This window comes from Cucurbita pepo, chromosome LG02 (assembly GCF_002806865.2).
Source record: "Cucurbita pepo subsp. pepo cultivar mu-cu-16 chromosome LG02, ASM280686v2, whole genome shotgun sequence".
NCBI lineage: Eukaryota > Viridiplantae > Streptophyta > Magnoliopsida > Cucurbitales > Cucurbitaceae > Cucurbita > Cucurbita pepo.
Genome location: NC_036639.1, coordinates 1,097,867 through 1,120,754, shown reverse-complemented (window position 1 = coordinate 1,120,754; position 22,888 = coordinate 1,097,867). Strand labels below are relative to the sequence as shown.

General features: G+C 37.5%; 2 protein-coding genes across 3 annotated transcripts in view; one reads left to right on the top strand and one right to left on the bottom strand.

Annotated features, from left to right (window-relative positions):
* Window positions 1-4,376, top strand: part of LOC111788005 (interferon-related developmental regulator 1-like) — a 4,969-nt gene extending 593 nt beyond the window's left edge. The window contains exons 2-13 of one of the 2 annotated variants that reach the window (XM_023668135.1): window positions 215-383; window positions 566-646; window positions 1,313-1,395; window positions 1,480-1,592; window positions 1,689-1,799; window positions 1,972-2,081; window positions 2,549-2,861; window positions 2,959-3,036; window positions 3,120-3,170; window positions 3,295-3,392; window positions 3,569-3,638; window positions 3,988-4,376. In XM_023668135.1, coding sequence (XP_023523903.1) covers window positions 215-383; window positions 566-646; window positions 1,313-1,395; window positions 1,480-1,592; window positions 1,689-1,799; window positions 1,972-2,081; window positions 2,549-2,861; window positions 2,959-3,036; window positions 3,120-3,170; window positions 3,295-3,392; window positions 3,569-3,638; window positions 3,988-4,029 — 1,319 coding nt within the window. In that variant the 3' untranslated portion in view covers window positions 4,030-4,376. The remainder of the gene's footprint in view (window positions 1-214; window positions 384-565; window positions 647-1,312; window positions 1,396-1,479; window positions 1,593-1,688; window positions 1,800-1,971; window positions 2,082-2,548; window positions 2,862-2,958; window positions 3,037-3,119; window positions 3,171-3,294; window positions 3,393-3,568; window positions 3,639-3,987) is intronic. The other variant, XM_023668134.1, reaches the window with a different exon arrangement.
* LOC111787595 lies at window positions 4,366-21,598 on the bottom strand. Its single transcript, XM_023667608.1, has 17 exons — window positions 21,171-21,598; window positions 19,633-20,348; window positions 13,423-15,131; window positions 12,878-13,101; window positions 12,110-12,734; window positions 11,932-12,013; window positions 11,628-11,675; window positions 11,277-11,474; window positions 10,197-10,701; window positions 9,687-9,846; window positions 9,544-9,605; window positions 9,084-9,178; window positions 8,381-8,494; window positions 7,314-7,370; window positions 6,820-6,917; window positions 6,284-6,702; window positions 4,366-5,943 (listed from the first exon to the last, which is right to left on the bottom strand). The coding sequence occupies exons 1-17, from the start codon at window positions 21,460-21,462 to the stop codon at window positions 4,751-4,753; spliced, it is 6,597 nt and encodes a 2,198-aa protein (XP_023523376.1). The 5' UTR covers window positions 21,463-21,598; the 3' UTR covers window positions 4,366-4,750.
* Window positions 21,599-22,888: the final 1,290 nt, after the last annotated feature.

Genomic DNA, 22,888 nt, shown 5'->3' with positions numbered 1-22,888 from the left:
TTTTTTTTTTTTTTTTTTTTTTTTTTTTTTTTTTTTTTTTTTTTTTTTTTTTTTTTTTTTTTTTTTTTTCTGGATTGGAAGTCTGAAAGGTTGTGCTGTCTCAACGATTGTATCTTTTTATCTTTATGTGACTTGCCCCGGCGAAGTTTTGATGTCTTCCTGTGCAAATGGGTAAATCCAGGAGTTTGGTATTGATGTTGTCCCTTCTTGACAGGTAAAACTCAGCGTAAAAATTCTCTAGCGGTGGACAGTGACGATGATAGTAGTGTGAGTTCTTCATCGACTATGCGGTCCGATCGAATGTCTGTTGTAGGGGTTGAGGATTTTCAATTTGACAAAGATACTTTACTTGATCAAGCTCTTGATGATTTATATGAAAAGAGGTATTCTTTTAGTTCATGAACGATTCTTCGTACTAATTGATTTTATACAAGAACGAAAATTGATGCAATTTGTCGATAGTAGCCACAGCCGTTGCCCTATTTTGGCTTACAATTTGCTGGTCTTTTTCTTTAAAAAATCTTGTAGTTCTTAGAATAAAGTATGTTTGATTTTTGCAATGAAGGGGTTCCACAAGAGAGAAAGCCCTGGCATCGATTATAGAAAATCTCAGCAACAATTTGCAACATCAGTTTGTGGAAAAGAAGTAAGCACTTCTTCACCCACTGTCTCTATTCAAAATTTCCTTCTTTCATACATGGCCTTCAACTCTTTTAATCTGTTTACCTTGTTTATAGCTGGGACACCCTTTTGACTTTTCTTGGGTGTTGTCTCTAAGAGTAAACGATAGCAGAGTTGCTTCTTCCACTTTCTTGATTAAATGTGATTGTGTAGTTTTGTTGCATGGTGTAGAACTGTTCAAAATGTTAAAAAAAAAAATTAAAAAAAAAAACAGAGCANGTTGTGAGAGCTCTTATTTAAGAAATAGATCGTTTTGACCTTTGTACTCAAATTATAATATTATCCAGAGGAACCAACTGACAGGTGATCTAAAATGCAACCACGAAATACTCAAAATTATTTCTAACAAATCCCCAAATTTTGCTTTAAGAATGCTCAATCTCAGCCAATGTTATTAGGCTGCCACAAAAATTACTGAGGCAGACCTTCAGTACGTCCCGTGTCATGCTCCCTTATTTTATTGCCATAAACAGTTGGGGAAACCAGTGCCCCCCTTTTTATATAATGCAACTTTCAGTCAATCATCCAAGAGATGTATATTAGGTCCTATTGGGCAAGGAAAAAACAAAAAGGAAAGAAAGAAAAAAGCACATGCATATTGATTAATTGCATTTCTTCTGCCTTTGGCCAGATTTGCTACTCTGCTTCATCAGTGTCTGAATTCTATCAAAAAGGGTTCCAGCAAGGAAATTTCCTTGGCCTCTCGTGCAATTGGTAAATATTGTTTGGTAACATTAACCGTCTCAATTACCATGCATCCATATGCCAATAAATTATTTGATCATATACAATCTGTAGGATTATTGGCTTTAACTGTCGGTGAGGGTGACAATGCGCGAGAAATATTGACAGAATCGATTCCCACCATTTCTCAGACTCTTAGATCTGGCTCAGAATCTTCAAAGATATCGGTACTTGACATAATATTTGTAAACTGAAATTTAGTTTTTAAATAACTATATTATTTTCATTCCACCGATATTTATGGGACGGTCGATTTTCTACAGCTGGTTGAATGCTTGGCAGTTATCACTTTTGTTGGTGGAAATGACATGGAGGAAATTGAACGGTCATTGCAGCTCATGTGGCAAGTTGTCATTCCCAAACTAGGACCAAATGTATTCCCTTATGTCTCTTCCTCTATTATTTTGTCTGTTCTTTTTAATCTCTGTTTAAAGTTATGAATTGATTAATCCTATATCAAAATCTTATATCAAGATTTTGGCCATAAAATATTTGGATGACTATTTTTCTTGTTGTTGACTTGTTTTCTGCTCTTCAATTTCATAGGTAGTTGCAGTCAGGCAATCAGCAACTATCATTGGTGCCATGGTGTCTGCATGGTCCTTTGTCCTTACAACTATGAACGGGTTGAAACTTAATTCCAAAGATTGGCAAGAGTTAGTAACTTGTTATTATTCGTCCTCCTCTTTTGCTTTTAATTTTAGTGTGATTTATAATGGGTTGAAGTCATAATTTGCATATCTAGGTATGAAATAACAAATGATCTCAATGAATTTTTAGTTGGTTGGAACGAGGATATAATTGGGGTTGTTTGTGTCAACATAGCAAATAAATGTGTAAAAAAGTGTTTATGAAGATTTGGTAAATAAATTGTCCACCTTGTATAAAAATTTTCTACGTATTATCTGTCTTACATTATGATGTGATTTTGTTCCCTGATGGGCAATTTAGTTTCTTTCCAAAGAAAACATCAAAGGTTCTAACGTAAAAACAATCAAAATATATGGGAGAATCCTACTAATAACTTGTAGTTTTGAATTTTCTGTCTATAAAGAAGCACAAATTAAAATGTTGGTGCTCATGTATGGTTATTGAAGGAAATTATTATACTGCAAATATACAGATCAATATCATATTTATCAAGTCTACTGGACAAGGATGACCGTGCTGTACGCATTGCTGCTGGTGAAGCATTGGCATTGATTTTTGAGAGAGGCGTTTTGGAGAAGTTTTCTGCTGAAGCTAAAGGATCAATTGATGGCTCCACCCTAGAGGGAAGCAAACCGCGGGAATGGTTTATGCATATTCAGGGATTGAAGGGGAAAATCTTGAATCAAGTAAAAAGCCTCTCGATGGAAGCTGGTGGTAAGGGATCCGCTAAGAAAGATCTCAACTCCCAGCGGAATACATTTAAAGATATTTTGGAGTTTCTTGAGGTGCATATATCTTTAGCTCTTCACAACTTTTGGATTTTCATGTTCCATCCTTTTTAAGCTTGTTAAGCTTAATTGATTATTGGTTCTGTAATGTTAGGATGGTTATTGCCCTGAAACTTCAACTAAGATTGGAGGAGATCTGTTGCAGACTTCAACATGGACACAACTGATTCAGGTTCACTTATCTTTTTGTTGTCGGAGAATAGTTTAACTTTTCTTTTTTATTTTGTTTCTCACTAAATTTCTAATTTTTTGCAGTTGAACTTCTTAAAGCACTTTCTTGGAGGAGGGTTTGTTAAGCACATGCAGGTTAGTTTCTTTGCTTTTTTTTATGCTTACACGTATTTCTTTAAAAGTTCGATTTTTTGATAAGCTGCGGGTAGTATTCCTGTGACTTCTAACATTCTACTTTTCTTCTTGTTTACTGTAATAGGAGAATGAATTCCTTCATGATGTCTTTGGGTTCACTCCGAAGAAAAAACTTCTCTTAGACAGCGAACATCGAATATCATCTACGGAAAAGGTTAGCTTCCACTATGATTATTTTTTATTTTATTTATCTATTTTGGGTTCAACGTGTTCTATTCAATGATGTAATTTCTATTCCTTGCGTATCGCAATCTCATTTCTGTATTTTGCCTTGAAGAAATGTATTAATTTTTATATTCATTTAGACTTCTGTGGTTGAGAAATGAACCATAATAACNCAAGTCGCCAAATTCATTTGCCAATAAGGCAAGGACTCAGCTGTTGAACAAGAACCGAATGTTAGCTGAGGTAGATTCTGCAAATGACTAGGATAGGATTTTTTTTTGTTTTTTTTTTTTTTCTAGTTCCTCATCGGAGGAACAAAAACCATGCGCGTGTTATAGTAGCTGTGGAGTTTATAGATAAATATTGCAGAATCTTAAAATGATTTTTCTGAAAACTAGTTAATATAATTCCATTTTGGGGCGGTTAGGAGCCATGAGTTTCTAATCTAGATAGATGGTATCTTATGATATGCCTAAAACTAAAGTTAATTGGGGTAAACATTGTTGAACGTGTCTTCTTCAATAGAATTATATCCGTCTTTATTGGTTTTTTCTGCTTGGTTAATCCTTTTTGCCGTGTGTTCGCTTTGCAGGGCAGAAACATTGGACACTATGCTGTAAACGTGGGCGACTGAGTCGGTAGAATTTATTTATTGTGACCTGAATGAATTAAATATTGAGGAGGTGCTGTTAAAAGGCCTGGTGACAGCCTCCACTTTTCTGTTGGACTATTATATTTCAGAGATTGTAAAATGGTAGGAACCATAATTACTTACTCGCAGTTCATGATTCGGGCTGTTAATTGCAAATTATGCTGCCAGCCCTCTTCATAAGTGCTGACAGTTTACTTAGCACTTAACACTTAATTTACTATTTTTAGACGATGGGTTATTTCATAAATTTTGGGGCCTGTTATTTCAGTTCAAAGGGTATTGCCGTGTAAAGGGAGCCCTCTATGGCTAACGGACATGTTTCGATTCAAGCATTGTTTTCCTTCGTATATTTCCATTTCTGTTAATAAGAGTGCCTACTACAATCATTTTGTTATACGGTAAATTCAGGAGTTTACTGCTAAATAATATAGACAGCTACAAAATTGAAACTCAAACACGGGCCAGATTTATGTATGGCCCTATGAAACATGTTCTGTACATTTGATCATCGACCTTGATCATCGACCTTCTGTAGGGAGGTGTAGACTGCACTACGCTGCCATATCTTGAACGTCTCTTCCACATTTACCGATGATGCACTGATAAAACAAAGTCAACATCTTCGCAAACTTGAATCTTCAAAATTACTATAAATTCTTGTATTGGGTTCTGCTTGGGGTGAAGGGTGATCGGACATAGTAATTTAGAAACCCTGCAGTCCAGCAAAATGCTTATTCATGGCTCTGTCCTTCCTGTGATGGTTACCCCCTCCCCTCCTTCCTCGGCCTCTGTTGCCGCCCCTCCCGCCCCTGTCTGAAACCTCAGCCACATTTGGTTGTTTACCTTGTTCTTCTGGAACGCTTGGAGCTGTTCCATTTCCACCTTCCCTCCTTCCTCTGCCCCAGGACTTCCGTCCATTATCTCTTGGATCTACTGCAGAAACATCAGGTGGGCTATCCTGCTCTGACTCTGTTAGCTTTCTTACTGCTCCGAGGGGCAAGTTGCCTCCGCGGCCAAGTCCATAAATTAGTTCTCTTTGAGCTTGAGTAACTAAGGATGCCTCCTCAGAATTGGAAACTGCCACCGAACCTGCTACTTTGTAACTATAATTCTTACCATCCTTGACGTAGAATTGTGGTTGTCTTCTAGATCCCCACTTTGGGTTGGGAGCACTTCGCGCTGAACCTGCAGTTGTCGAGTTCGAAGTGTTAACCAAATCTGAGCTCGGCTTTCGACCCACAAAGTCTTCATTATCTTCTGTAGCTGTTTCTGCTATACTAATACCAAGATCATCAAAAGAATCGTCATACTCATCTTCATACTCGTATTGAGAAATTAAAGCTGCAGTTCTCACTGGATCAGCTTCATTTCTACTATCAAGGGTCTCTGAGTTCGGCATGCCATCTTTGGACTTTCGAACATATCTACCAGCTGAAGCTGATGAAACTGAAGGGCCTTCAATCGGTATATCTTCTTTACACCCAGATACTTGGTCAGTGTAGGCAACTGTCGAAGACTCAATTAGTTTTCCTTTACCTTTGTCATTCCTACCATTAGCGGTCGTACTAGACTTGGGCACTGGCATTGTTTCTAAGGAAGTATCCAAGGACTGGAGATCGGCATGAAGAGTCCCCTCAAGGATTCGTTGAATCACTTCTTCCGGGTTCTGATTATAAGCTACCAGACATGCAGCTAGAAATCCATTGCCATACTCGGGGAAAAGATCCTTTATTTGACAGATTTTCGACTCCAACATTGCAGCATCTTCATCTACTTCTGATATGTGGCTCATCACAGGGGTCTTAGAAAGAGATGGATCCTTAATATTGGATGTTGGGATACACATAACTATTGTTGATAGATAATCAAATTGTTCATCATCGACATGAATCCATCCTGTAAGAATAGAAATAGGCAACACAATTCATGTCATAAAGCTATTTCTAGCGAGGAAAGAAAATGGGAAAGATCAGTCACAACGAAAGATTCATTCCAGAGATCCCTCTGAAAATATTTTCAAGATATTCATCCATTGAGATCGTGCAACTGGCATGATGCACAACTGGAACTAAATCCAATACATACCATGCATAAGACGTTTTATGGTCTAATGGTCAACTATTCTAAGCATGTCTAATTAGTAATGTAAATAGCCAATAACGTTACGCTCTTATTTATTAGCATGATGTTTGTAGTCCTAATGAATATTTGATCAACTACCTCCAAGAAAACTTACCATTGTTTCGTAAACTGTTGATTCTTTTAATTATGGAGTGGTTCTTTTCCATATGCTGAAGAAATGTTTGACCAAGTTGTTTATCTGGAACCTGTTGCGAGATTCCATGGATCTCTCTAAAAGTTTGAATCAAGATATCTGCTCTTATGACAGGGTCTTCAACAGATGCTGGGAACATCTTCATAGAGACTGGAACAGGGAGGTCTTTTCCAAACACTTCATCTCCTAGATAGCAAATTTCCAGCAGTTTCCAACCAAGACTCACAATTCTTAATGCTAGCATTTTCAAACTTTTTGCAACATTAGACACCATATCATCTTCCTGGGGCACAAAGACAATTTGGAATCCCTGCTGTAAAGATGGAAGCAGTATATCATGCAACCTTGCAAGAGTTCCGAGTAAATCCTCATTTCCGCAGCTGCAAAACAGGATTAACATCAATTGGGGGGCGAGTGAGAGTTCATATTCGAAGTCAATTACAAACTTCTCATCGTTGGAAATTCAGCACCAGAATCTTTTACCGATTATAAAATACCTCACTTCAACAGCAGAGGAGAAGAATATGGCTGCCAGTCTGTATGCAGCAACGAAAGAGTCCAGAGTGACGATTGCATCATTGATAAAATCAATCACCTGTCCAGAAAATATGTTAGTAATTACAAAACAGTGACAGACAGGTGTATCTGCCCTTGCATCAAAGAATGTTAGAATAAAGTCTCGGCTTCTTCATTAAATTTTTTTTTTTTACCTTAATTGATTATTTTAACTATGACCTAACAAATTGAGTTGCAACTAATTCCTTGAAGAAACCCACATTCGAAATCATGAAGGCAGCTACATTCTTGAAAATGACATGAGAAATGCAAACATTTATAGTTGGTGTTGTAAATGAAAACTCTTAATCAAATGAAAGAACGCACTACAATAAGCAAATATTATAACTAGCTTCTCATGATGCAACAAACTTATACTCAAGAGAGAGAGCGTAAACCTAATATACAACATTTTCCCTAGTTCAGGTTCACCTACCTCCAAGAAGTCAGCTTGAAGCTTACTGTGCCCATGGCTACTGGTGGAGATGAGAGTCTGCATTAAGAAAATGGAGAGATGTCCTCGATGAATAAAGTTCAATTCTAGGTCATCACAATTTGCACATGGTATTCCCTAAAATGATATACCACTTGGAGTGGAGCAAGAGAGTGAAATGTGAAACATGTGCCTCTTTGAGTAATACTATAGAGCGGCAGCCAAATCATACCAAAGGTCCCCCACAAATGAAAAATAGAAAATATTCACCCAACAAGTATTCAACCTCGAATGAGTGCTTGTCTGTGTAACGTTGTATCTTTATTTTTTCTGTATTCCTCGAGGCCAAGAGTTTTAACTCAGGGTTGAGAAGTTGAATTTTTAGTAGATTGAGTTCAGTTAATAACTCCATTTCGCAGAACAATGGGCCTAGGAGATAAGTTTTGGCATCTGAAGAACTAATTATCACCTTCCACGTTTCCTTTTTGTCCTCATTCCATGTTGTCTAAGCCACATGCTCTTTAAAGTGTTGGATTTAAATCTTCTCAAGGGCTTCGACCTCCCCTTGGGCAACATCCAAATCAACCATCTTCACTATAGTTTTTGCACTTTTCAGACACCTAAGCTGAACAACCTACCAGCAGCATCCAATGCCTTTATATAAACTTCTGGTTTAAAGATAAAACTCCCAAGATCTTTTTTTTTTTCTCGTATCATATAAATAACGCTCCCTAACTATGGTGGATTAATTCAAGAAAGAAAAAAGAAAGATCCTTTGACTTCAATTCATAAGAGCATTTTTTTTGGTCTCTTTGGCAAGAGTACCATAGTGCCTTCTATAACAAAGAAAATCCCTTCACTAGTTATTAGATTGTTCGGCTTGGGAGGAGGAGATACCCTTTCTTTCATCCAATTTTCGTGCCTTTCTTATCACCAAAGAGATCAAAAACGAAAAAGGAAAAAAGAAAAAAAAAGTATATAAGACCAATTAACTTTTAACGTAACAGGGTATTGCAAAGCATGTCCTCTTAACATCAACTATCAACGCGACATATTAATTAAAAGAATACCTCAAGAGATGAATTGCACCTTTGATGCAGCATAGAGACAATGCTGAGGAAGTGAGATATAACTGATGGTAAATTTTCATGAATACTAAGCTGGGATTTTATAGCATTCTCAACCTGGAAAATGTGTAAAGGCAGTTTCAAATTTAAACTTAATATAGAGGAGTAACATATAGCATTTCATTAAAATCAGCTAAAAACTTCCAGTGTCTCGCTTCTTTTAACTTTCGAGAATATTATGCTGGTATTTTAAAACATTGTCAAACTGGAGAATCCTTCAAGGCTATTTCAACTTACATAGAAGCACAACATACAGCATTCCATTAAAACCAGCTAAAAATTTCTATTATTTTTCTTCTTTTTATTCCCTTACCTTAATACTCTGCAATCAGTAGAGAAAATAATAATCAGTATGGGTTTCATTAACAACTATTTTCTTCTTGTATTCTATCTTTCCTAGAGAGATAATTGCTCTAACAATCTAATAAACTTCGAAAATCACTACGACATCTGCTGGAGAGAAATGCTCCAATATAACATCTAAAAACTCCAAACTTGTATCCATATAAATGTGAATTATTTTGAACTAGTTGACCATCATCCAAAAGTTCGAGGATCAGAAGCGGTAGAGTGAAAAACTTTGGAGACATCACATATGATCATTACAGGATGAGAGCCAATAGGCGCTACTGAGCAAGATGGTTACCAGTATTCTAGTTAGATCTTCGTTCTCATGATTATATATAGCACATATATCAAGTAACTTTGGAAGGTCAAGCAACTTTTTTCCCTGCAGGAGGACTAGATAAAAAATTAGTGAACAACAGTGCACTACCATCACCAAACTAATAAACTCAGTTTCATTCTCCAGATGATCCTAAGAGAAATTTGCGGTTCTTCAAAATAATATATTCTCTTGATCAGACAAAAAGTATAAAAGCCTGATGATTCTTTGAAAAACCTGCTAGTAAATATTTGTGTATAAACATGCACCAACAGTCAGCTGGCTGCATACCATAACATGTTGAAACAGACCCATAAGACGTGCATCACATTTCATCTAGCTCATCTCCAATTATAAGTAATATGATAAACAATTATAGATAGTGTTTATGGTCATGCTAAAAGAATAAAATGATTTCTTAAGCTATAAATAGTGAAATTACCTCCATGATCTTTTATACTGAGACTATCAGCAGCTCGCGCTCCAGGATCCCTATGGGAAGACCTGAATATAACTTGGTTAGTCGTTCAGCCATGCAGTAATGTTCAACGTGAATATAACTCGGTTCTTAGTGGTGGAACTTACATGCGATACAATACCATGAAAACACGGCGGCATAATTCAAACTCTCCAATGATGACCCCTGCAACTATTCCATTTGCTCCACGATGTGGAAAATCATACCATCTACTCCTGAATTTTAGGAAGCTATCGAGAAATTCATGCAAGGAAGTATCCCTAACCACTGCAAGAAATCAAATGATAGGTGGACAATTAACTTCTATCGTCACCTTTGTCAATACATCAAAATCAGATGACAAAGTTAAGGATTCCTACAAGAGACAAGCACCACCTACGGAGCACTTTTAAGAAAGGATATAAGAAGACAATCCTCCAGCATTATTTGCTTGATATCATCATAATATACTCGGTATAAGTAATTCATGTCTCTATCCATAAAATGAATCACAGGAACACATGACAATAATCAATAGCAGAATCACAATGAACATGCCCGCAAATTCTTTTAATTGTTACTGAATCAGAAAGGTGATCAATATCAGAAGCACACGCTCAGAAACTTTTTCCAAATACCTTCCGTCCAAAACTCTTTAGCACTCAACTTCAGCAGCCGAGACAGCTCTCTATTCAAAAGGTCTACGACTCTTTGAGATTCCACCGGATCCAACGCTCCTTCTTCAGCACGAAGACCAGTGGCAACGGCCTCGTCCTGTGGCAAGTAATTCACGAAACTACCATCACTAACTCTGTTAGACACCCAATCTCCACTCACACCCATCTGAATCCTACTCAATGAAGGCGCGGCAGCAGTGCTTACAGCAGCAGAATCGGGTGACTTGGGGAGCGAATGTCTGAAAGAAGCGGAGAGGGTAGGTTTAGGGTTGAGGAGTTGTTTTGAAGATTGATTTTGATTCTTGGGGATGTACTTCTTCTGGTCTTTCCTTAAACCCTTGTTTCCATCTTGGTTGTAACGATTCGACATTCTGTATTCAGATGAGTGCGTTGGTGATTGGAAAGGAAGAAGAGCGCGCCAAGCGGAGGGAGGAGGAGGACGACGAGGAATTACTGGCTTCGTAATTTATACATTTCTTTGGCTATGTAATAATTTGGAATCCTCTGACGAGCGGCATCGGGATCTTTAAGAATACTCATTAAATGACAGAAAGATATTTTGGACAAAAAAAAAAAAAAAAAAAAAANCCTAAATTGGGATAAATGTTACAATTCTAGTGAACATTTATATTTAAATTTAACAAGAAACGAATCACATTACACATTGCTTGATAAGCAAGTTTGCTTTACACAGTCGTTGCTGCTTTGCATGTCTTCAGTGTTGAATCAGATTTTATTCTCTTTCTTCTGGATATATAGTTGTTTCACCTTGTCAATGAATGCATCTTCATTTCACCCTTTATTTGCAAAGAACCTTCTTAGATTTCATTCAAACAGGTTACAAAGTGAGCATGAAAAGCCATTAGTTTCAAGAAAAGTAGGCATCACCGACCCAGATGAACAAATTACAGTGAGAATTCCTCAAAATTACAGTCAAAATTTGTATGTTGCATACAATATTAACAATCTCTCGTTGGTCTGATATAAAATTACTCCACATTCCCCCATTTGGCACAAGACTGCGAGCAACCATACTCAAACCCATTCGAAATTTGTTTCTTTCGGAAGAACCAAGCCAATCAGACTATCTGGCGGACCTGGTGGAATTGAAAGAAGAGAACACGAGTCCTGTGAATATGGAAGTATAAAGAGAAGCCTAGTCCATAGCGATTTAGTGGCCGGTATCTTTATTACTCCCGCACAATCCCTCTGCTTCAAATATGATACAAAATCTTGGAACTGCCAAGATGACAGGGTATGGTTAGAATATACTGCATATTCAATGAATAAACAGCCATGTTTTTTCCCTCTAAACCATTCAAATGAAAAAGATCATAAGCCACTGGGAGAACTAAAGAAATTGATATAAATATAAAGTGCAAAAGTGCTTACTCCTTTATGATCGCCACCAGAAGATGGGATCAGCTGACATATCTCCCTCTGAGAAAAAAAATTAAGAGGATTGTTAAAAGCGAAGACTAAATAAGAAATGCACAACTAACAAATAACGGGAGAGAAAAGGGTCTTGCATCTCTACTAGATTTAAAGTAAGTAAACAACATGGTTGCCCTCGTTCAATGTGCAATAATATATCAGGCTTCTTTGCTTCATTTTTTTTTTTTTTTCCCCTTCTTTATTTCTAATTTTTGAACTTTTCCCTTGGGAAAGATCTTCATCTTAAGAATGAGGTACTTACTTTATTTGGTGAAGTGCTAGTGAATGTCGACTTCACATGCCTGAAATCTGTGCGTTTGGTCATATCTAATTTTGTTGGCCACCTACACCAAGAATTAAGTAAAACACTTGCAGCACTAGTAAGAAGAAAAAACTAGATACTGAAATGGAAGAGAAAAAAGAGGGACCAGAGTTTTTACTCGAAAGGTTCTGGAGCAGCATTGAAGTATTTGCAAGTATGTGAATCCACTCTTTTTGCAAAAATTGTACAGTACTGAACCCCGCTTTTACACAAGGCACCTTGCCATTGATACTGGACAGGCTGGCTACTACTTTCCACTTCACTTGTTCCAGTGGCAGCTAGGGGTGGAGGTGGAGGCGGAGGAGAACTGGGTGGAGGAGGAATATTAGGTGGTTGTGAGTGAGGCAATGGTGGTGGAGATGGAGGCATGGGAGGAGGCATCTCGGGCTGGGGAGGTGGAAGAGATGATATTGATGGCGGAACAACAGGATGGGGAAAAACATGGTCTAGATGCTGCTGCTGCATTGGAACTCCTTGTATCTGAGCAAGTGGTGTCACAGAAGCAGGTAAAAAAGGAGGGCATGCAACAGAATTACCAGGGAATGTATTAGGCATAACACCTGGTGAGATTGGATTTAAAGGCAAAGGATGGTTTAAACCCCTTGCATCCCAAGAACTATTTGGAGGAGGGTATGGAGATTGAACAAATGGAGGTGGCTGAATCTGCGGTGGAGGTGGTGGAGCGGGAGGCCCCATTGTTGATATGGGCAAGCATGGAATACCTCCAGACACTATGTGGCCACCTAAATAGAATATTAAACCAAAAAGCAGTAAATATAAATAGTTTCCACAATTTTTGCTTTGTAGTTAAACAGAATATAATGTGTGAAGGGGAGGAGGGAAGGAAGAGGGGAATAAGAAAAAAGCCACCATCTGTAGATATCACCTTGTGGATGATCTATCAGCACGCTTTTTTCGTAAGCATCGGTCTTTCTGACACCTATTTCAGAAATCTCTGTATGACCAGAAGGAGCCCAGTTTGACTGATATGAATATCCACCTTGCTGAGGCATTGCACGATTTTCATGTAATACTCTAGGAGATGGATGCTCCATAGCACAACTATCGTGGTTCCTCATAAAAGGTGTTGTATGGAACCTTCCTGGTTTACTGTTCAAATACACAATAAATATTTTATTGACAACTGAAATGCAACCTGAACAACAGATATAAAGTAGGAGCAAGAAAGAAGCAAAATAGAAGACAGCCGTGTGTAAACTGAATTTAAGAAGTAACAGCTGACTAGACATGATAGAAAGATCTCAAATGCTTTAAGAATATAATCAAAGGTGAGAAAAGGTAGGGGGAGAAATCTAGGAAAAATCCAGGACGACCAAAAAGAATAATAAATAAAACTAGCAGCTCCTGAAATATGACGAGAAGATTGTCTACCAAAAGGAAACAACAAGATAAAGTTCGGGTGGGAAAAACCTGAATTCTATTCGAAGGAAAATTCCAGGACAACCACGGAGGTTCTTCAAGACTGTGATTGCAGCATCCACACTACTGCACTCAACAAACCAACCACCGCCCACCTGTACACTTGCTCGAGTCATCCTGACAACAGACCCAGTATTGGTGATGGCAAGATTACAGATCTTCATCAACTCCTCATCGGTGACAAAAGGAGAACTAAAATTTGGGAAAGAAACCCAGAGAGTGCTAGTAGGAGTTCTGTCTTCTTCCCTCATGGAAGTGTTGCACCCTCCAGACATGTAGCTTTCAAAGTAACTCGAGTTTTGATTGATGTTGTATTTTGCACGCAGCGTGTAGAGCAAGGAAGATAGCTCTGACATTCTTGTCCTGAAGTTAGGACTCTCAGGGACAATTGGAGCATGAGGTGACCCAACCATACTACTGGACAAGTTTGAAGGATTGTTACTTCTGATGCTACCACCAGTAGGGGCACAAGAAGATCTTCCACTATCTAAATAAGGAGCAGCGATGTTAGTTTGTCCTGAATTTGAAGGTGGCCAGTGAACGTACTTCTCCCTACGATGTTGTCTGAGATGCGCCATTACAACTGCAGCATCTTCGGGAATCTCAAATTCCATCAGCAATGCTCCCTCACTGCTAAGATCAGAGACCACGTATGGGCCCTTGTTAAGCACTTTCCTTGTCTCATGCAGAATCTCATCCTTCACCCAGTGGCCCAAAACATTTCCAACATAAACATGCAAACTGGAACCAACTGCAACCCCGTGGGTGGAACCCCTAGTCCCTAAACCAATATCCATGAATTTTACACACCACTGAAATTGTCCACGCATATATTCACGTGCCCTTATTGCATAATTGATGTGACTATACTCCACTACTGCAAACCTTTTTAATGGAAAGAAGAAAAAATGTTCAATGTAACCAAACCTCTCAAATTGATACCTTATGTGAGCTTCAGATGCATCAGGACCTAAAAGACCCACCCATAATTGTTTAGAGGCAGAGAAGATATCCATGGCTGATGGATCTCCATCAGAAAACCACAAACTCTGAGAAGTTGTAGAACTACATGGCACTGATAGTTGATGTCTAGGAGGCACAAGATCATTATTGACATCTCCCGTAGACGATCTCTGAGCAGGAAAGTTGCGATCGACACTTGAAACTTGATTCCCATCAGTTGAACTCTTTGTACATTCAAGAGAATTGCTCTGCAGGTCTACTGATGTTTTTGCATAAGACAAATGATCGTGCTTGCTCAAAGGATCCTGTGACTGGGGCAAACTGCCATGTAGCCAACCTCCCGGCTCCCGAACTTCAAAGGCCATGGGTCTCAAGCTACCAGTATCCAAATCAGAACATGTGGTGTGCTTGCCTTCAAGAGGAATTGATGAACGATGTTGACCAGAAACTTTGTCATTGACACCATCTTCAACGGAATCACAATGACTCAATTTTCTCTTTTTATCAGAGAGTTCCATGGAAATTTCACTCCTATGACGGGTATGCATTAAGGAATCAGAAATTTCCTCATCGATGTTCACTTGACTATCTTCGTTGTTCATTAACTCAGAAAATGATTCAAAAATTCCTTCCAGGGCAGATCTTACATCTGCTAAAGCTCTAAAGGACGGCAGGTCACAGAGCCTCTTATACTGTGTAAACATCCAGTTTCGAAATGATTGATCGCTTCCAAGGACCTGCATTTAAGAACCCCTAGTACAATGATACATGAATGAGGGGAAAAAGAAGAAGAAAAAGAAAGCTTTGCATTTCAAACTGTGTGCGAGAGTTTAATCCTTCATTAGCTTCAGGGAAGAGACAGAGAGAAAGAAGAAGACAATGAGTAGTGATCATTAAATCAAACCAGGGGGTTTATTATGCATATTGTGTAACAGAAATCAATCAATCGAAAGTTAAAGAAAATAAAAAGGTGTAATATACACAATAGCCTAATTTTCGTCCGCCAATATGTTTGCAGTAATTTTTTTCATGTTCAAGTGCATATTACTTCAGAATTTCGGACTACATCTCTGATACAGCTCTCTTCTAACCCAACCTAATGAATTGAGCATGAGGTTTTCCGTTCTCTATTTTCTTGATACTCACTGCTCATTTTCAACCAAGGAATTGGAGAAAGACCAATGTAAATCATACTGTCGACAGATTTCTAGCCATAGAAGGCCTACTTGAAAAATTCAGTAACGTCGGTGTCAAAAGACTGAATAAACCTATATCTGATCATTGTTCCATTATACTTTCATGAGTTGCTGTAAATGAGCCCGTCGCCCTTCCGCTTTGAGAAAATGCAGCTGGACAATTCTAAATTTTTGCCAATGGTAGACTACTCGGGAAGAATAGGTCCCTCCGTGGATGGTCGGGGCACGATTTCACCAACAAACTTAAAGACTAAAAGAAGTCTTAAAGAAATGGAACAAGGAGATTTTCGGTTGTAACCCCGAAAAAGAAACCAACTACTTACTGAAATTGCTCTCCTTGATCAGATTGAGAAAAGTGACTCTATTACACTAGTTCAACCCACACACACACACAAAGTTCATGAAAGCATAACTTACTTCATTGGCAGCAAAGGAAGAGCAATCTTGGAAACAAAAATGTAAAAAACAATGGCTGGAGGAGGGTGACATAAACTCCAAATTTTTTCTTCGTATCATGGATACAAAGAAACGAAAGAGTGCTATCATGGAAATTCTATCGACACAAGGCAGAAGTTTAATAAAACAAAGATGAAATTGACTCAGAATGTCTTTTTACACGTCCTTATATACAAAGGATGATGCCCTCTTCGAATTTTCCTATGATCTTGACTGCAGTCCTATTGATCAACAGCAAGCTGCCTTCCTCGAGGTTGTTTTCACCGAAGAAGAGGTGGAGAATGCAGTTCAAAACTCCAAGACCAAATGGTTTTACCTCAGAATTTTTTCAAAAATGTTAGAACTTTATGAGAGCTAATATCATGAGTGTTCCAAGATTTTTTTCAAAATGAAGTTATCAATGGCAACCTAAACGAAACATACATTTGTTTGATTTCAAAGAAACTGGATGCCCACATGCAGACTTTTGTCCCATTAGTCTTACAACCGGACTATATAAAATCATAGCAAGGATATCATCAAAACGTCTTAAAAAGGTTCTCCCTTTCACAATTACCGAAAAACAAACAGCTTTTGTATAGGGGCAACAACTTCTTGATGCATCCCTCATGGAAAATGAACTCGCAGATGAATGGGAAAGAAAGAAACAAATAGGTGTAGTCATCAAACTTGACTTGGAAAAGGCCTTCGACAAGGTTGATTGGACTTTCCTCGAAAACATTCTTGTGGCAAAAGGATTTGCCTCAAAATGGCGGAGGTGGATAAAAGGATGCATCTCATCCACACGGGGTCTTTGACAAGGGGATCCACTATCCCTTTTTCTTTTCATCATGGTAATGGATTGCTAAGTCGCCTACGAACATACTAACAAAAATAGAATATGAAGGCTAGGTAAATGGTTTTCAGAATGGTAACAAAGACTTAAGCATCAATCACCTTCAGTTTGCAGATGATACAAGCCTCTTTTTTTACTTGGCAGATGTCTCCTCCATAAAAAACATGATCGAGACAGTAAAAACCTTTGAAAGTTTCTCTAGACAAAATATCAATCTCCAAAAACAGAGATTATAGGCATCAATATCAGCACAAAAATTATTCAAGAATTTGGTAGCATATATGGTTGTAAAAAAGGAGAATGGTCGAATATGTACCTAGGATTAACCTTCAAAGGAAACCACAAATCTTTTTTCCTTCTGGAAGACTATTATTGAAAAAATAGAAGGAAGGTTGTCAACATGATCATCATGTTATACTTCGAAAGGTAGAAGAGTCACCCTAATACAAGCCACATTATCCAAGCTCCCCACTTACTACATGTCTCTATTCAAAATGCCACAAAAAGTGGCTTCGGATATAGAAAGATTATTCAAGAACTATTTGTGGAAAGATGGCACACACCTTATTCAATGGAATATTATAAACCTCTCAACAGAAAAGGAGGCTTCGGTCTTTTCTCAATAAAGAAGAACAAAACTCTCCTCGCAAAATAGATATGGAGATATCATCTCAAAGAAAATGTCTTATGGAGAAATCTTATAAAGGCTAAATATATTCCTACATCAAATAAAAATCAACCCCTCCATTATTTGCAAATGGGCCTTGTAAGTACATAGAAAAACATCAAAACCTCATCACCAACCAGATTCGCCATAGGGTGGGTGACGGAGGAAGCACATCATTCTGGACCGACCCATGGATTGAAAACACCAAGGTAGCCCTACAGTATCCACTTTTGTACGAGGTCTCTCATAGCAAAAAAAAACACGAACAAAGAACGTGGAATGTTGTCAACAAATTCTCGGATCTGAAGTTTGGTGGGAATTTAAAGGATAACGAAGCAATGGAATTGGCTGAATTAAGCCTTGACCTTGCCCCAGTAGTATTGTCAAATGAAGCAGACTCACTAACTTGGCTCATTAGCACTGACAAGGTCTTCTCTACAAAATCCTTGATGATGGACATGGGGGAAAAAGTAGAAGCAATAATCTCACGCTAGCAAAGACAGTATGGAAAGAACATTACCCTAAAAAGGTGAATTTTCCTTTGGAAAATAGCGCATAAAGTCATTAGCACAAGCGACAATCTTCAAAAACGAATACCTTACATTACTCTTTCACCAAATTGGTATCCATTATGCAAGAAAGGAAATGAATCACAAAGCCACTTATTTATGCAATGCTCATACGCTCAAAAATTTTGGACTTCCAATATATTCAAGTGGCATCTCACATTTTCAAGGGAGGTAAAGGATCTATTGGACATGGCCTTAACGTACCACCCATTCAAGAATGCAAAAGGCCTTCTATGGAAAAACTTCATCATGGCTTTCTTTTGGAATATGTGGAAAGAAATAAATCAAAGAATATTCGTGGAAAAGACACACACTTATACAAAACTCTTCGACAATGTTGTTTACCAAGCTATCTTGGTGTAAGCTGTCTAATATTTTTACTTCCTATAGTTATACTTCCCTCCTTGTAAATTGGGAAGGTCTTTTGTAATCATCAAGGATATTATATCCCTTTTGTAAATTTTAATTATCAATGAAATTGTCTCTTATAAAAAATAAAATGAAATCATGTAACAAACCACTAAGCTCAAATATAATGGCTGTCATTGATTTGGATAATTATGGATCACATCACTAAAGTGATCAAGTTTTTCATCATGCACTAATTAAAGAGGAGTAATATGTTGTTCTAATTACAGAAGGAAGGATATTATATCCTTTTGTAAATTTCAATTATCAATGAAATTGTCTCTTATAAAAAATAAAATGAAATCATGTAACAAACCACTAGCTCAAATATAATGGCTGTCATTGATTTGGATAATTATGGATCACATCACTAAAGTGATCAAGTTTTTCATGCACTAATTAAAGAGGAGTAATATGTTGTTCTAATTACAGAAGGAAGGATATTATATCCTTTTGTAAATTTCAATTATCAATGAAATTGTCTCTTATAAAAAATAAAATGAAATCATGTAACAAACCACTAGCTCAAATATAATGGCTGTCATTGATTTGGATAATTATGGATCACATCACTAAAGTGATCAAGTTTTTCATGCACTAATTAAAGAGGAGTAATATGTTGTTCTAATTACAGAAGGAAGGATATTATATCCTTTTGTAAATTTCAATTATCAATGAAATTGTCTCTTATAAAAAATAAAATGAAATCATGTAACAAACCACTAGCTCAAATATAATGGCTGTCATTGATTTGGATAATTATGGGTCACATCACTAAAGTGATCAAGTTTTTCATGCACTAATTAAAGAGGAGTAATATGTTGTTCTAATTACAGAAGGAAGACCCCTACTAAAACCTTGGATGCATGGTTAAAACAATATGTTTTGTTTTTTTCTCTCTTACTTTCAATGCTATAAAACTGTTGACCACATGATTCCAATCTCCTCAAATAATTTCTCCAGCTATAGCATCTTTTTAAGTGACCAACTCGACAAATCAATGATTTATAAGAGTAGTCTAAAATATTTGTCTGAATGTATAAGGAAACAGTAATAATAAAACTTTTTTTGTTATAAAAATAAAAAAAAAAGAATCATAGACATTACCAAGCTCAACATGCAGTTCCTTGAAACAGATGACGCATCAACAGAGATGAGGCTACTGACTGAAACTTTCTCCTTAACATCATCTTTGCAACATTTGAGGCTTGCTCTGTTGTCATTTCCTTTATCCAAATGATGGGTGATACCATCATCGAGCCCAAGTATAATCTGAGTCAGGAAATACAGGCCATCCTTATGAATTCTCTCGGCAGACATATTGAAAAGCTCAAAACAAGCTGCAGTTAAGTTTTTAGGGTAATGAAAAAACAGCCAGAGGAAACTGATAGCACGTAACTTGGATAGCTTAATCACAGGCAAACTATTTTCATCAGTATATTTCTGCTTCAACTCAGTGAAAAAATCTGCAGAGTCTTGAATTTTAAGAGCTTCTTCATCCACAATCTGAAAGATATCTTTACCCTCAAAAGATGACACAAAGAAGGTGAAAACATTCTGAAAGACTTCAGAGCAAATGCCTCTGATGACAGATGACGTAGGTGCCTTAGATATTACAGCAGCACAAATATCATCCAAACCAATAATACAAGCCCTAGCTGTCTCAAATGCAACATTGTCAACATCCTCCCCCTTAGTTATTATTTCCAAGCTCTGATTGTGCATATTGATGATAACTTTTGTTGCAGCTTCAAGAGCAGTTGGACAATGAGGTGCATACCGAGGAATAAAGTCAGCTACAATACGCTTTACACTCGCGCACCCTGCGAATTAACATGCACATGGCAACACAGGTGAGAGACAGCCCCAACAGCAAGAAATATTTTGACCAGGTACATTCTCGGGCAGGCGGTTGAAATTTGACTGAATACCGCTCATTTTTTCACACCAAAAAAAAAAAAATCTAGTCCGTTGATTTCTCAAACTGATTCAAATCCAACACTAAAAATTTTGTCAGTTGATAGACGGGTCATAGGATACTCTGTAACTCAAGGACACTGTTGTACGACCTAACGAAAAATCCAGTTCAAGAAAGGTCGTAACCGGCCACGGGATACTAGTAGCAGTATGAGGCAAAGTAAATGTAAGAGGTTAAACGGCCCCCACTATGCTTATACTCCCATTTTAATTGATTGTCGAACAGACTTCGTATCTTATTCTACTGGAAATTGAGGGAAGAAATAATTTTAAAGAGTGGAGAAGCATCAGAAAGAAGCACTCCACTGCATGAATATAGATTCAAACGCGTTTAATGTCGTTGCTAATTGTTTGGGGATTCTTGTTAAACATACGAGTGTAAATAGCATCAGCGTCTAACGTTTGGACACGTAGTTGGCTTCAAGTCCATTTCTTGGTGGACAAGAACTATAAACTCTTCAACAATACATGAGTGGCTTCAAATATATAAATTGCTTCAAGGAAAGAAAAAAAATCATGATCTGGCACACATAAGAAGCGTTTAAATCAATGTTCTCCACTTCGTAAGTGTTGCGAAGACCTAATTGGACACTAAAGAGATTAAAAATTTGAACCTAGGATACTGAAATGATTCAAAGTGGCAAGGAGGAAGAGAATCAAACACTGACCTCTCGAAGCAGTGATAAGAGAAAGATATGCCTGCTCAATATCAGGTGTGGGAGCGCCCTTCTCTTTCTGGGAAAGGAAAAACCTAATTCGCTTAAAACAGTCATAGACACTTCTAATATCATCTCTGTTCCTTCTCCTGAGGAGGATTTCGGCTTGGGACAGCAGCGGTGGAGTAGGAGGCGGTGGGGCGACGGATGTCTGGTCCAGCGCTAGGGTTTGCGGTGGCGGTGGCTCTGATGCGGGTGGTACGTAGTTCCGGCGCTTCTTGAGAGGCTGCTCCGCCGAAGCCATGGCCCACTGCGAAAAATGAAAGAAGCGCGCGCGGCCTTCAGATACTTTTGATGACAGTTAGGGTAGGAGTTCAAGTGCTTCGTTCATTGTTGCCCACTTCGCCTTTCACTCACCGACCATTCTCATCAAAAACTTATTTCATTTTTCTATTTTTAATTTCTACTCATTTTTATTCAATTAAGTTATTACTAAACAAAATTAAAAGATAAAAAAATAGTCATTTTTGTGTAAATGTTTATCAAATGAAACAATACAAAAAAATACTCGACATTGTCGTGATCAGTGTCACCATCAGCGACGATGATGTATTCCCTTTTATGGTGCAATCCATTTGCACGACTTCAAATACCTAAACGCAACTTGCCTTAAAATACCCATCGTTTTTATCGTAGTCTGAAGAATAAGCCAATAATCAGATGCTGGTTAACGCAGTAGAGACGGGTACAAATTTCCATATAATAACGCCTTTAAACGCGTTTTGTGTCTATATGCTAGGGCTAATTTATGATACAAATAAAAAGAAAGAAATTCTTACACTCTGTACAATTCGAACCTGTGCGTCCTAAGCCAACCCACCCTTAAATGTCGGCAACCTTTATGATCTTCCAATTTCCAACCATAAATCCCAATATAATAATATTCCTTATTTGATGGCACGACTTTGTGATGGCTTAAGGTTCAACACGTGTCATGACCCAACCTATATATTATTAATATTAAAAATTCATCTAGTGAAAGGAAAATAGCAACGTGGTAATTAATAAACACGTGGGCGATTTAATTGATTAGTAAAATAATGGAGAGGACCCAAATGTAATGTAATCCTTCTTCGTTGAATAATGTCATATAATACAAACCCTTGTTATTTTTTCTATTTTTTTAATGATATTTTCTAAATCATATTTATCACGCATTAAATTTAATTTAATTATTGTACCAGTTAAAAGCATGCATAGATATTAAAATATCAAAATACATTAACACAATTATATAACCAAATACTTTATTTATAAAATTTAAAACAAAGCCCAAAATGTGAACCTAGATGTCGATTAAATGAGTCAAAATGTAAACATGTGACGAAATAATAGTTTTGCGTATGAAGGTGAAATTCAAATTGTGATGAATTGAAGTGTTGTTATTTTTTTATTGGGAGTTTATTGTTTAATTGCGTGTAAAATTAAAAAATCTCAGTATTTGGAAAGTTGGTTAAGAAATTAGATAGAAGAAAACACACGTGTTGTGGAATTGAAAAGTTGAAGAGGCAAATGTACATCGCATGTACCTGCGGCGGCCGCAACGCATCCGGACACTTCACAACTTCTACCAGTATTCCCACGATTTTAATTTGCTCCAATTGGCATAAGCTAGCCGATGTGGGACTGGAACTGTCATGCTTTTGTCAAATATCACCCAAAGACACACA